This window comes from Gekko japonicus, unplaced genomic scaffold, assembly GCF_001447785.1.
Source record: "Gekko japonicus isolate JY-2015 unplaced genomic scaffold, Gekko_japonicus_V1.1 scaffold88, whole genome shotgun sequence".
NCBI classification, from domain to species: domain Eukaryota; kingdom Metazoa; phylum Chordata; class Lepidosauria; order Squamata; family Gekkonidae; genus Gekko; species Gekko japonicus.
The window spans coordinates 1,288,171-1,304,016 of record NW_015160209.1 but is presented as its reverse complement, the minus strand read 5'-3'; the positions used below and the strand labels follow the sequence as shown (position 1 = coordinate 1,304,016).

The window sequence follows — 15,846 nt, the reverse complement described above, 5'->3', positions numbered from 1 at the left end:
GCCTCTTGCACTTATTCTGTAGGCAGAAAACTTCCTTTATAGGGTCCCCTCACTTATCAGAACCAGATGAGTCCATTTAGATGAACACCACTGATGGTGTCCTAAAAACATCACCTTAAGGCTGTAATGTCTAATACAAATCATGGATATAGATGGTCTTGGGGGGACAAAGTTGCTAATATTTTGAATGAATCAAGAAACAGAAGACAAACATTTTAATATAAAGGGACTCTCTGAATTAAAGAAAATTCTCTGAGAATTAATCTGAACTGCATCTTCACCTAATGTATAGGCAAAAGACTCAGAACCAATTTAACCATGTAGAAAAAGTGTATGATACCTACTCTGGATGTTTAGGGTAGAAGAATCATATTTCTGAATGCTATCTGGTCTAAAATCTGTTATGCACATGTTAAACTAACCTGGCTAGAAGGAGGACAGAGTTAAATTCTTCCCTCTCATAAGTTAACTTTCTATTCAGAAAGCTTTAAACATTAAGGTGAGTTCTTTCCCTGCAGTTTAAAGTAATATACAGTGAAATCCCAAGCAGTGCTGCATCCTTCAAAATCCACTGAAATCAAATTCCTTGGAGGGGTTCAGCTCCACTTAAGACTGAACAGATAGTCTGGGAAGAAGTGCAGCAAAGTGTTTTCTGTGCATCTGAATCTGTTCTCATGCTTTCTGCCATGAGGGAAGGGACCAGAGTGGGAAGGGGGGGGGGCACACACACTACTGTCAGAGTGAGGTTAAAATCCTACACACATTTATGAGAAAATAAACCTCACTGAATTTAGTGGGGTTTACTCCTGAGTAACCATACTGACTACTGGCTGAAAGAATGCAACAACCTTCACAGTGCTATGGAAATAAAGCACCAATAATTGCAGTGAAGCTTAGAGGAATTATGGTATTCTGCATTCTGAGAATTCATCTCATGAGTGAAATGAATAAACTTACAAATCTATTCCTTGTTCTATTATTTCTTTTTGTTGCTTTAGGACCTCAAACTGCTCTGGGTTGTCAGTACCAGACATTTGTGTGCTGTAGCTTCCAATTCCTGAAGAAGCTGTAGAATCAAGGGAATTCAAGCTTCCATATCTATTAATTGTGTCAGGGTGTTTGGTTTCACTGTTGTCTTGTTCCACAGGTTTTTCTTGTCCTGCACAAGGAGCACAAAAGGAAAGTTATTTTCTTGTTTGTTGGTTAATGATATATTTACTGGATGGATCTATCATTTTGTTATGACGAGGATAGGGATTACAATTATCAGTTACTAGGTGCAAATTCCTGTGCTTAATAAACATTAAAAACATATAACCAAGTTACATGGAGAATCATAACATGAACACATTTCTAAAATATGAATCTAAAAAAAGAACATTGGGCCTGAAAAAGTGCACTCAGTCTGCAGGAGGTAAGGAGACACTCTGGAATGTCAGCTGAAGCACTTCAACAGTTTAAGAATGAACAAGAATGTCAAGCAGCAGCTTACCCAGGGTTGTCTGAGAGTTGGGGTTTACATACTGATCCTTACTCCATTCCACCATGCACTTCAGGATAGATACTAAGCATTCCAGCCCCTTCTTTCTCAGACTTAGCTCCTGCAGGAAGTTAATTGCATTTTACAAAAATTAGATAATATTCAACAAGTAGAATACCATTTATCATTGTAAAAATAATTGACAGCAGAATGGGATGAGTGATAGCTCTTACCTGAATGTTGGTCATTCCAAGTTCTTGGCTACCCCTTCCTTGAGCAATCTTGGATAGATCATTAACTAGTCTTTCAAATATATTTGCAGCATTTAAGTCACAATCGTAGTTTACATAGATGTCCACTACACTCTGGGCATCTGTAAGAACAAAATTATACAATGAAGTGCTTTTGCCACAGCATTTCTATAGCACTTCGGAGCATTCAAAGAATTTCACAGAATTATCTTGCTATAATCCTTAGAACAATGCTATAAGGTAGGTCAGAGTTATCAACCCATATCGCAGATGGGGACTGAGGAAAAATGCTGCCTAGTGAGCTCATGGCACAGATTATAATCAAATTGGGGACAACTCAGTCTCTTAACTACTCAACTACTCCACATTACACCATATAGTATTAACAATGTATTTCATAGGCATATTAGAAAAGTCCATGAACTAACAAGGCAAGTGATCCTAGACCACTTTTTAAGCATGTAAGTATGCCCAATGGAGTAATACCTGCGCATATCCTTGTGAGAGTTTGTATAACCATCCATTTGTGATCAAAAGAACTAGTGGAAGTTTCCAAGATATACAGAAAAATTTCTTTGAAGAAAACCTAGAAAAGATTTATGTACAGGGAAATTAACTTATTTCTAAACTCATACATCCACTAATCCCTCCCCCAGTTATATCAACAGTAGACCAAAGTAACACTGTACAGATAGACAGTGGTAGTACAAGATACGGTCTCTTGAGGAATAATATTCTCCTGGCAATTTCTAAGTCCTGGTGTATTTTACTTACCACTTTTACAAGTTTAGAGCTATGAAGCTATGAAAATACTATGCTATTCATCAGAATCACAGACAACCATGTGTAATGGCTGTACAGCGACATTTTAATTCGAGGGAAGTGATTCATAGAGTAGCTCATGATTACATGCAGACATGGAGGTCACTGAGTCTGACTTTAACAGTAATTGCATTTACTCCAATTACTATTCTACCAACTCTATTAAATTGCATTTGGAAGTCTTGCTAAGCAGAGATGGGAAAAGTAAAACAAAAACAAAACAAATGTCATGTCTGCAATCCCGTAAGAGAAGGATGAATACACTGGTTTCTGAGCAGCAGAATAAAAAGCATCATTTTGGGATGGCATAATACACTGCAGCTACATCACACAAGTAACAATATTGTTATATCCATTTACAGAAATAGGTGACAGTTCACATATGTGTGGATGCCATTGTGTGTCCACCAAGAATTTAATTCCTTTTGTTTATGACCACATTGGAAACTGCATTTTTAAACTTGAGAAACATCAAAGTAATTTACAATGCAGTGGAGGGCAGCAGTTGTTGGTAGGGAAGGGGAGAGGGAGAGAGCTAAGCTTACTGCCGGAGATCTGCAAACTTATATGCATGACAGGTTTGTTGTCTCACAGACATAGTCTGGTGAATTTTTTATAATACCTAATTACAACACCTGGATTAAATGTCAGGGGACTCCATGATCTATAGCTTCTTTCTTGTTATATAACGAAACAACAGTTGGGCACTCAGAAACAGAATGGGCCTCTGTGTAAAAAAATTATTCCATAAAGTTCACTGGCAATTCCAGACTGAATGTAATGATTTCATTTACAGACAACAATCAACAAGTTAAAGAAAACAGGAAAAACACTACAACTGACTTGCATGTCATTGTTATCACATTGCTCTCCACAATCTTTAATCTGGTTGTAGAATCTCTCCTCACAGAGTTCACAGGCAACATTTGCCGACATATGCCATCTCTTGTATTTGTTCATTATCTTCTCGTAGAGTTCATATGCTTTTCACATGTCCATAGAGTTTACCTCAAATCAACTCAAACTTTCCCCCCATTTTTTTGGGGGGGAAAGCCAGAGGGAAGTTCTTTTTTTATCTGTCACAGCGAGTAAGTTGATACATCAAGGGCACAAATGACAGCAACAGCATATTTAAGCTCAACCACTTCCACTTTAGCCAACTGTGCAGACAGATATACAACAATATATGCCCTTAACATATATGCCCTTAAACTTGTGTCCCTTAAAAAATTATTTTTCTTTGTGGCTTTTGTGGTTCACAAAATATAAAATGAATAAATAATCAGCCTTGTAAATCCCACCAGCAGTGCTGGGATATGGCAGAAAGAAAAAAAGCTTCCTATGAAGAACATACCACATAATTAAACATATATATATATCTGAGTAAGAATTTGTTTTCGTTTTTGAAATAAAAGTTCCTACATTTTAAATATACTTTACACTGACAAATGGGAGGAGGAAAAAAGGGATTATATTATTCTGCAACTTTAAGCTAAAAAAATTGTGCCTAGCCCAGCTGGTATGATGTTTAAACTGAGAGACAAACAGCATAAGGCAGAGAAAACTTCTCAACACTCATACTCATCTGATCCCAGGGAAGAAGGCAGCTTACTGTCTTTTCCCATTGGTCTAGACAAGTGATGGATGCAGAAAAGATTTGGTCCATGTATTCCACCATCAAAAGAATATGTATATCAGCTTTCATTTGTCAACTGCCTATGCTAACAAACAAATACACTCACATATTTTTAGCTATGATCTCAGTTTCTGTAGCCCAGAGGTGCTGCCTTACTCGCAGGTAGCTCTTAACAGCAGGGGCACCCCACTATTGACCTGAACCAAAGTCCCCCAAAAGTCAAGCACTCTCAGCTTGAACCTCAGAGTCAGCGTCTGAGCAATTCTGCAAAAAGGGGATTTCATATTCAGGTTTTCTTACAAGGCAGCCCTCCATGCCAATCTTCAACCTCCCCTCCTCCAGCAGCGACAACAAAGTCAGGTTCCTCCAGGTGTAGTATCTGCATTTCTAAAGCTATTCAGAGGCCACCTGGCAAATAGCCCTTCTATCTCCAGAACTTCACCTAGCCCTTTTTGTGTGACCCTCTGTGTTCGTGAGAATCCTTTGTCTCCAAAGCTGTCCTTCTTGCTGCATCCCTCAGAATAATGAGATAAACCAATCATACATTCAAATGTTTAATGACCCTTCCTGACCCTTTTGTTTGAATCTGGGAACCTATTCAACTCACTTAGACTGGACCATCAAGGGTCATCATATTTATTCAGATGCCACTGGTAGTCCCATGAAGGGTTATTGGGCAGCTAGACTCTGCTCCTCTGGGACCCCAACTGGTCACACCTGAATTACGCTCCACCTGGTACAACACCTCCATGGACAGTGATGTAGAAAATCTATTGTTCTCACCGGAGACCAGTCCCCAAGGCCTCCCATTGGTCCCAATGTCTATATCCGTCAGAGCACATGGCCTCAGATTTTGTGTGTCTGCCCCGATGCCAACTGACAGTTCACCCCCAAACTTTGGTTTGGGCCATAATCTCATCTCCATGGATCCCTGCACGTCTGGACAGGTTGTATCACCCAGTAACTGACCCCTCTATTTGCTATCAATGACCTCTGCTTTCTTAGTTCTGTATTGCTTGCTATTTTTGAATGTTTAGTGTGCCTGTACTTAGGGAAATACCTTAATAAAAACTATTTAATCTATTCTTCAAATTTGGAGTCTTCCTACTGTACCCGACCTTGGTATAGATAGGTGTACAGGTCCCTTGTACCCCTCTGGCCTTGCCTGCTGCCTAGCTAATTTCCCCAAACAAGAAGGGTGGCCATTGGCGGTAACATTTCTTATCCATGGGTTACATCCCATGGATCCAATCTGCTAGTGAAGGCACCTTTCCTGTTGCAAAATGCTCTTCTGCTGGAGGAAAATGCTTCCACTAGTGGAATGGCTCTACCCTATGATTATTCTTACAAATTTCCACATGGAGAAAAATGTGCAAGGAATACAGACATGAAATTCTGGACAGAGTTGCTAGAACAGTAGGGTGGAACCTCATTCATTGTAAGAATGAGATTAATAAATTTATGAGTGATGTCTGGAACTCTGATTTGTTGCCCTGAAATAGCATTTTTCAAGTCATTAATGCCTGGCCCAAGAGCAGAGTTGTTGTTTTTAAGTGTGTTACTTGATTAAAGAAATCTTAATCACTCTGTTGAATATATTTCAACCCATTATACCTGCATAAGTTTGAATATAAAAAGAACAATAATTCTGAAAGGGGGAAAAACATTTTATTTCGACATACACCATCTCAGCAAAGGCTCTGTGAAAAATACAGGAGGAATACCCAAGAAGTGAATATTTTTAAAAGTCTCTTGTACAATTTAATTGATTAAAAATGTTTAAGTGATTTATTAAATTGTTAATTGACTAAATGCTGCAGCCAGTTCTTACCCCTTTCTTCTCTAACACAAATGGTGACACCAGCTAAAGGCTCAGAAGCCTCCCCCACCACCACAGATACTTGCTCTGAAGGACTGGCCTTCATGACTATATTTGTAATTGGAACAGAATTTTTCCATAGCACTGATTTGCTGGTTACAGCAAGCTCCTTCTGTCCACCCCCACCCCACCCCACCCCAATCCCACTGCATTCCCTTTTATAATAGCAACTCATGTTGCATTCCTTAGTCCTATTCTTTGCTTGCAACACAGTATCATAATAACTTGGCCTTAGTTATTCAGAGTGTCTGAGCATTGAGTTTCAGTGAAGAAGGTTCAAGTAAAATTACCACCAGTCTTCTTCCTTGTGTAAGCTATATGCAGTCATTCAAATAACACACTGTACAAAAATCAGTACACCAGCTACTACATTCCACCTGACATTCAGATATAGGAGTTCACATTTTCATAGGGATTCCATGGACAGGGACAAACCCATGTAGATGCAATTTTGTTATCTGAGGCACACAGATCACACTGACAGAGGCCATATGCATTAGGCCTTATTTCATGTAGCCCTAGGTAACCATGAATACAAACATGCGTACATTTGGTGGAGGAGGAGTGGAAAACATAAGATCCACATTCCACACTGTGGGTAGGATATGAAAGTCTACATAAGGTTACAGTTCTGTTATTTGAGCAAGTAATTACAGTAATTTGTGCTCATACCCAGTAATAGCCAGAGAACTATTTATTATTTTTTTAGAACAACATTCCCATCAGGTCCCATCAGACTGAGACAAAAAAAGGATTTTTTAAAAGAACTTTATCTATACATCACTATCCCCATAGGTGATTTTAAGTGAAGTATGTGCAGTCTAGAATTGTATGCAATTAAATCAAATAAAGCATTCACATTACTGAAGATACCTTACCTCAATCTGCATTTTCAGATGTGTTTTAAAATTTGAAAGTAGAGTCAGGAATATAGAAAGTGAAAGTTCAAATACTTCTGGAACAGATGAGACTCCATTTTTAGACAATGCAACACAAAGGTACTGCTTAATGGCATTAATAAACATTTCATTTGTCCTAAAAACAGGACCTGCATTCTGCAGAATGGATAGCAGCAATTGCAATGAAAGGATCTTTGACCGCAACTCATGAGACCTAGAACAAAATAGTTATAGTTATTTGAGTTGTAGGTACTCTTTTTAAGAAGGTTGTTTATTTCCACAAACCGCTGGGATAAGGTGGGCAATAAAATCTAAGAATAAACTAAAAACAAACATTAAGCTATTATATTAGCCACTGCCCTTTACATCTAAACTTTGACTAACTGAAATTATATTATTTTGACAGGATATTGCATAGCACATTGTGTATTTCAAAGAACTCTGGAATTTGTGACAGTAGTACAAACAACCTCCTTACTATGAATAACAACATGATTTCTGGGAGCACTAGCAATGTGCATAGTGCTATTGGTTCCTGTCACAATGTCAGTTTGTTGAATCCATTCCCTGCTTTTTGCACTAAGGGAGAGAAAGCAGAAGAGGCTGTTCAATCTCAGGACAAAATCAAGAACGATTTTATTGTATCTGGTGATTTGGGAACATTTAACTCTCATGTGATTCAGGCAGTTTGAAAAAGGCTACAAGCATAGTATTGCCAATCACCGCTTTAAGAGAATACATCAATACAAGTGTATGAGAGAGAGAAAAACCCACGGCAGTTTAATTGGTGTCTCTGAAAAGAGTTTCAAAACCATTCGTAATAGGCCATACATGTGCATCCTGGATAGTTTCCATTATTTGTATAAGAGAACACTGTAAGAGACTCAATTTATACCATTCGTGAAAGCATCGTGATGAATATATAGCAAAGATTGAACTGATTATTTTGCTTTTAAAGCATGATTTCAATATTTTGTTACATGTGAAAGAATACTGCAGAAGCATCACCCTGACTAGTCTGCTCTTATCAGATCTCAGAAGCTAAGCAGGGCTGGCCCCAGTTAGTACTTGGATGGGAGACCACCAAGGAAGTCCAGGGTCACGACACAGAGGCAGGCCATGGCAAACCACCTCTGAACTTCTCTTGCCTGGAAAACCCCACAGGGTTGCCATAAGTCAGCTGTGACTTGGCGGCACTTCCCACGACCACCATGCATCATAACACGAAAGCACCTCAACCCCCCAGAAGGTGTTTTCAGGGACTTTGTAAGTAAGTTCAAAGTTAAAAAATTAACAAGATGGCTAACAAATGGATCATTTTATCAGATATATCACATCTATATATTTTCCTAAGTTCAACGGCTTGTATTTTACCAGCCTACTTAGCCAAGTTTGAAGCTTTCTTCCAGCATAAGGATCCTTCCTGTAAAGGAAACAACTAGTCTGCCAGAGTGGTGGAATAAACATCTATGCCTTTAAGCTGCCTATATTGCAGGGTACATAGTACAAATATATTAACAATTTATTTCTTATTCTATCATTCTCTTCCATTATCTAGCACTGTTGATATCATATTCTTCCATAACTCCATGAAAACTGCTTTCCCTCCAAACAACTGTCATCTACTATTATTCAACAGGGGAGCCAGTACAATCCATTACAGGGAACATAAAGTCTATCAAAGGAACAAAAATTATGCAGATCCCTGAATCCACAATATGTTAATCACCAGACCCTTGTTACTTCATAGACTGCAGAAGGCTTTCTATAGACGTAATGATCTATTCAAATCAGAAAACTCTCAAGAAGCAATTTCCACAAGTTTATGTTGATCTGCTATGTGGAACTAGCATTGTGTTTAACATGAAATGCGGAGTGTATAAGTCAGGAAGTGCTACTCTGCTATTGAAACTTTTATTATCTACACATTTCATAACAGAATAATCTTAACTTACTTTGGATCAGGTGGTCCATCTGACAGAGGCTTCATGGAGAGTTTACACAGTGACCTGAATACTAGGAAGGCATCCTTTTGTAAAATGTGGGAAAATTTAGCACCAGGGGTAGGTCCTGAAGAATTTCCAGATTCCTAAACAACATATTCAGTGTTCCATTTAGCATTAGCAAGGGTATATTGTTTAATTCCTATATAACAGTGCAAATGTAATGCTGACACCCTGTACACCACTATTAGCAAATCAGAAGTCAATCTTGGGGTTGTTTGCTCCCTTTGTTGCAGTTTTTTTCTGCTCCCCACTGGAGAAAAGTTAACAGTTTGGCAGGTCTGCTGTTACTGTGTCAAAACCAGGTATTCTCCTAATTCAGACTCTGAAACTATTTTAAAGAACTTTTCAGATCCTGGGTTAAGGCAAAAAATGTTAATTTAAATTCTCATGAGCAGCTTAACAACTATTAAGGACAGAGAGGGAGGTGTATGCTCCACAGGGAAATGCAGTGCTTTCCTGAGGCTCACTCTGGATTTTTTAATTGTAGCCTTCCACACCAACAAATTTCATAAATAAATGAATTCAAGAAATGCCTTTTTGGATCTCAGATCATCTCTCTTACATGTAAGTTTACTATAATGCTGCATGTTAACTGTTCACAAGCTTAGATCAACCTAAAAGCTTGTCTAGGCAGCTCCATTGGCGTACCAAGTACAGCAGATTTTGGGAAGAAGTTGTCTCTTCATTATGTTGACTCCCGTCTTGTGGAACAGTGTTCCAGAAGAAATCCACAATGCCCCTTATCTCCTTGCTCTTTGCTGGCAAGGCATTTGAATTAGATATTCTACCAGGTGGCTGAAGTTGGCTTGTTGTGCATATTTAACATGGTCTATATAGGTCCAGAGTACATGAAGGACTGCCCTCCACCCATGTCAACAAATCCACAATTTCAGGTTGGCTTTCTTTCCTCCAGGAATCAGACTTAGCAGAGGTTTGCTTGTGGAACCTAGGGGAGGGCTTTTCAGCATTTGCCATCTGACTTGTTTCTTTCCCTCAAGAGTAGTGAATGGCTACTGCACTTACCGCCTTCTGGATGAGTTTAAAAATCTGCCTTTCCTGGAGGGCCTTTGAGTTAGATAATAAGAAATGGAGCAGCAAGTAACACTACTGAAAAACTGATATAATGATTTTAATTGTAGGTTATTGATTTTTACTGCATTTCTATTGTATTCTATTGTTATTGTATCTTGCATTGAAAAGTGCTCTGTGGACATATTAATTGAATTGTGGCCAATAAATAAGCTAACAAACTGTTTTGTTATTTTCATTTAGTTCTTGTGAGCCCTTGACCTATTTTGGAGAGGCAGGATACAAATGTTTCAAAATATATAAACTGGTTTTAAATAAGTATATGTTATTCATGGACTCCTTATGGACATTTTATTCTCACACAGAAAACACTACAGAAATTAGTCTGTCATACAAGATTTTGATGTGACCGGGATAGCCCATGCTAGCCCAATCTCATCAGATCTTGCAAATTAAGCATTGTCAGCACTGGCTAATATTTGGAGACCAGGTGTGGCTGGTCACCAAGGAGACCAGGGTGGCTACGCAGAGGCAGGCAAGGGCAAACCACCCTACAGGGTTGCAAAAATTGGCTGCAACTTGATTTAAAAAAAAAAAAAACATATACAAGATTTGTGAAGTGTATTTGAAAAAAAAGTTATACATTATATTTAAATAATAAACATTCTTTTAATAAGCATAAAAATGAAACGTACCATTTAAGCATTGTGGCAATCTCACAGTATTCCTACATTTCATTTAATGGTGATGTTAATCTAAGGCATATCAATAATCTTTATCCTGTGTTTGTGTCAATTCACATAAATAATTAAAATCATAGCATCTGCTCCTTGGACCACTAAGTGTTTAGACCACTTTAGGGCAACATAAATCCTTGTACCTGAGTGTCATTGGAAGAGACTGATAATCGGTCATCAGGTAAAGATGGTGTATAAACAACAGAAATGGGTGTTCCTGGAATTCCATTTGCCTGGATGTTTTCACTGTCGCTACCATCTTCTGAGGTCCCAATTGGCCCATCAGCCATACCCTTATCAGAGATTCTTTCTCCCACATCTAGGAGAACCACAGCATGCAATAAAACATATTTAAAAGAGCTGATAATACAGTTTGAAATGTGTTGCATTAAATGTAACAAACAACACAACACTTCAACTGTATACTGTACACTGCCAAAAGCAGAATCCAAAGATTACCAGTGGCTTCAAATGTTCCTGAGACCATATCATATTCTACTCAGTACTACTATGTCAAATTAAAATCAGGACAAAGGATTTTCTGTGACGGGGGGAAAAATTATAATTTGTTTTTCTCCCAGGTGAGGCCTAAAGCAGCCTACAACATTCTCTCCCTTCCATTTTATCTCTGCAACAGTCATGTGAATAGGGTTGCCAGTCCCCAGTTGGGGGTGGGAGATCACCCAGTTTGGATCACCTCCCCTACTTCAGGGCTATCAGGAAGCAGGGGGGGAAAGGATGCCAGACCACCACCCCCAAGCCAGAAATAAACGTGACGTACCAGAAGCAGGGAGGGAAGAAGCAGGAAGTAAATGCAACATGCCTACTTCATCCAGATATGACGTAGGCACGTTGGTGTCATTGGGGTGGGGACGATGCTCTGGTTTTTGGCCAAAACTCTATGGTTTGAAGCCAATTTTACCATAGAGTTTTGCCCAAACACCAGAGCATCACCCCCAACATGCCTACGTCACGGCTGGGTGGCATAGGCACATCACATTTATTTCTGGATACCTCACTTTCTGCTCCTGAAATGCTCCCCCCACCCACAGGGCTGATGCACCTGGAAACCCTACATGTGAAGTAAGTTAAGTGAAGATAGAATGATTGGTCCAAGGTTAGCCATCAAGTTGCCATGGTAGTGTGAGGATTCTGAGCCTGGGTCTCCCATATTCTAGTCTGACAGTCTATGCCACGCTGGGATCTAGAACCATGACACTGACAGTTAAGGAATTTAAATATTCATCTGGGGTGTCAGCCACTCCATGCCTTTAACCAAGACCCCATAGCTTTAATAATATTGTTTTATTGAATTATGACTGTAACTTATAATATTATTCATTATGACTGCCTAGGCAATTGATGTTTCAGTCCTAAACAGGACTAGCACTCAAATGTTTATGACATTTTTCAGTTCTGATCAAACATTTTAATAAAGTGCCATAGCTGAAAAAATTTTTAATTAACCTTCTCAACGGGGGAAAGAACCTGCTGGGAAGAATTCACACATGTTAGAAAAATGGGAAGTGAAAAAATGAAATAATTCGTCAAATCCTGGTAATTCAAACTAGGTCAATTAATTAACCCAAATACTACTTTAAGTATTCCTTTAAAAGTTAACAGAAGCATTACCTTTATGCTTTTATTTATTTTCAGTTTATCTCCCTACTTGGGACTCAAAGCGGCTTAGAACATCATTTTTCCCTCCTCCATTCTCCCACAACCACCACCCTATGAGGTAGATCAGGCTGAGGGTATGTGACAGGCCCCAGGTCTCCCAGCAAGCTTCCTTAGCAGAAGTGGACATTCAAACCCAGGTCTCCCAGGATTCTAGTCCAACACTCCATTCATTATGGCTCTTGAACTTGTCTAGATACTAGTATGAATGTCAGCTCAGCTGAAAACAATCTACACAGGGAATACAAGATGATGGAAGCAAAATTAAAGCTCCCAACTACCTACAAGCTTTCCACTGTTCTTTGACAAACTACTGCCTCATATGTTATCAGGGATGGGGGGGTTAACAACCATGTAAAGAGAAGGTTAGCACTCACCCTCTCAGCGTGGCACAATATTTTAAACTAAGGGAACAATCAAAATAATCATTTTGTCCAAAACCCAACTTCTTGTACATACTTTAGAGTGGGGTCACCAAATCCTCCCAAATTACCCGTCCCAATTTGCCAAATAGTTTAAAGCAACTGTATTACCTCCTACTACTATGTTCACCATATCTTGGACTATACTTTGTACAACATCCTGTGCAGTTTCTTCACACTGATTGTTCTCTCCATCATAGGGCCCTGCATCTGCTTTAGAAAGGGCTACAAAATAAAAATCAGATATTACTTCAATTTCTCAGGCCTACATTCTAGTAATCAAAAAAGAGCACATTACTTTTAGTTAGTGATTCATTGGGCTAGTAAATAATTCTCAATCTACAGTAACTCATATATTAAATCTGACTTGCTACTAATTACCTACAGGCAACAAAGAAATCAACTATGCAGAAAGTCACCTGTGATTATAGCTCAGCTGTAAGCATCTTATCAAGGCCTGCCGACAAACTGCATATGATTTTTAAGCAACAGAAATAAACACCCATTTAGACAATAGAATCATACCCTCTTCCACCTTCTTATGACCAAAGCATCCCTTATTACTTTCTGCCGCTGTCGCTTGGTCTGCTTCTGTCTGTTCATTTTCCGCACCGGAAATATCGGACCCGTTTTCTGCTTCAGTTTCTTCTTGAAGACTCTTGTCCACATCATTTGTGTGAGGGTCCAAGTCCCCTTCATGATCTTGGGACAGCTGATCAACAGTCTGCTCTGAAAGGTGTCTCAGCTGAGGTGATTCAGGCTCATGATGGCTTAAGGGTGACTGCAGTAGATGGTGCTGCTGCCGATGTCTCTCCTTCTCCATTTGTTTGGCTTCCTGGAGCTGGGAACAAATTGGATAACTCTGAACAAATAAATTATGCAGAGGAAATATTCCAACTACTTTGCACATACCAGACAGCATCAAAAACAATTTTCACTCTTAGAAAATATATAATTCAGGGCAATATTCAGGATTTCCAGTCTTCAGCTGTACTTAATACCCTACCACATATGTACACAAAGGTTAATGTTCTTTGGTGATAGTAATTTCAAACGAAAGGATGAGGTGAAATGATGGCAAATCAACCAGACAACACAAAGAAACATTTGAGATTCTTAGCACAGGTACTTACTGCTTGGTTTTCCATACGTGCAAATATAACATTGAGCATTTGCGTGAGAGTGGCCTTGGCTGTTGTTTGATTTATGAGATTTTTGCTTGCAAGGTAGATATTGTAACATGTTCTTACAGCTTGCAACACAGTTCCTTCATGAATCTCTATGTGCTGAGACGTTACTGCCGTGAGCAGAGCCTAAAGCAAAGTCAGAGCTATTGTCATTAACAATTCAAAGGACTGCAATAATTTGTACAGAAAAGTGAAGGCCCACAAGGGGACAGCCCCCGCTCACCCCTGAAAAGACAAGCACACAAAACGAATATATACTGCAATATTTTCCCCCAAGGGATGAAATATAAACGTTGGGCAGTTAAAAAAAATTTTTTTCTGAAATATTTCCTTTTTAAAACAATGAGTGAAATACTTGTTAAACTATTACAGCCAACTGGTGCTTAGAATCAAGATTCAAAGATTGGCTATGTTAATGGTCAGGGGTTGTTTGGGGCTGGAGCGTGCCGGAGTGCCACTCTGGGAGCCCAGGAGTGGGAACAAATGGCGGTGGCAGGAAGCCCCGCCCCCAGCTCTCCACCCCGCCCCCAAGCTCCTTCACTCTAGAGTCACGCCATAGAATAGAATGGGTATATCGCGCCGCTGCTGTGGCACAACTCTCGAGAGAAGGAATCTAAACTTTAAACCCCTTCTCTCTTCGCTCCCCCCCCAGCCCGCCTTGGCAGGCCAGCTGGGGAAGGGGAGGCTTTTGAAGATGCCTCCCCCCCCTTTTGCTTCCCCTTCTGGCATTACTTCCGGTGATGTCAGGGGGCGTGGCATAGGCAAATGATCTATTATGCTAATAGCTTATTAGGTATGCTAATGAGCTCCTGCAGCTCTTTTTCTACGAAATGACCCCTGTTGATGATAACTTTGCTCCCACACTCTGCTGGATTATTAAACAAGCAACACTTGTAGGGTCTGATAAAGTCTTTTCAAATATTAGAGTACAAAACATCTTCAGGTATTTAATCCAGGAGTCTCTGCTCTTTTCTACATAGTTTATTACAATGTTGATGTTTTCTGTTTTCTGCTTATTTTGTTTCCTCTGTTCCCAACTGAGAAACTGCTTCAGGGTACAGCTGCTGGCAGCCCCTTTTTTTACACTGGACATGTTGTAAATGTATTGTTTGAATAAACTAAAGCAACTTTCTTTCAGATTTCATTAACATACCAAACAATACAATTTTACATGTTAAGCCATGAACAATACATTTAACATTTTCAAAGTAGCAAAAGCAGGTTTTATTACACGTATTTGATTTCTCTACTGAAATGTTTAGGTATGTGTAAATCACACACCACTATTACATTCAGTGATGCGCTTCAATGCACTTCTCATTTCAGACTAGATTTAAAGTTCACAGGGGATAGCATTGAAATACTCATCTGTGCCAAGATTCCATACAGCTTCCATTTTGTTTAAAGGTGTTTGCCATGGACTCTGGCCCACGTTTATGTTGAGTTAGCACTGCAGCAGTATACCTACCCAGGACACAGAATACCACCATGCTAACCTGGTATACCTAAGGACCACCACACATGGAAATCCTTTTTAAATGAGATGGGAGCTGTGGAGGCCACTTCTAAATGTGCAGGCCATATCACATTTAAATAGAGCCATAATGCGCCAGGTTGCACATATAACATTTTCTCCAAAGAAACGTTGTGATGTAGTGAGGGGTTTCATGCTTGTTTATTTAAAAACATATCCTTGTCTTTCCGTAACATAAAAACAATGCAGCTATTTAACATACAGAATCAAACAGCAATGTTTCAGGCAAAAAAAGATCTATGGCCAAAGCAAGGCATAAGACACTCTAATTCATAAATCAAGGTACT

General features: G+C 39.2%; 1 protein-coding gene across 2 annotated transcripts in view; it reads right to left on the bottom strand.

Moving 5' to 3' along the window:
- ARFGEF1 (ADP ribosylation factor guanine nucleotide exchange factor 1) overlaps positions 1-15,846 on the bottom strand; it is a 93,298-nt gene that overhangs the window by 40,183 nt on the left and 37,269 nt on the right. Inside the window, exons 5-14 of one of the 2 annotated variants that reach the window (XM_015409131.1) lie at positions 13,972-14,151; positions 13,364-13,679; positions 12,950-13,063; positions 10,883-11,058; positions 8,923-9,056; positions 6,947-7,181; positions 2,218-2,317; positions 1,714-1,853; positions 1,493-1,601; positions 958-1,159 (exon numbers count right to left, since the gene is read on the bottom strand). In XM_015409131.1, the coding sequence (XP_015264617.1) occupies positions 958-1,159; positions 1,493-1,601; positions 1,714-1,853; positions 2,218-2,317; positions 6,947-7,181; positions 8,923-9,056; positions 10,883-11,058; positions 12,950-13,063; positions 13,364-13,679; positions 13,972-14,151 (1,706 nt within the window). The remainder of the gene's footprint in view (positions 1-957; positions 1,160-1,492; positions 1,602-1,713; positions 1,854-2,217; positions 2,318-6,946; positions 7,182-8,922; positions 9,057-10,882; positions 11,059-12,949; positions 13,064-13,363; positions 13,680-13,971; positions 14,152-15,846) is intronic. The other variant, XM_015409139.1, reaches the window with a different exon arrangement.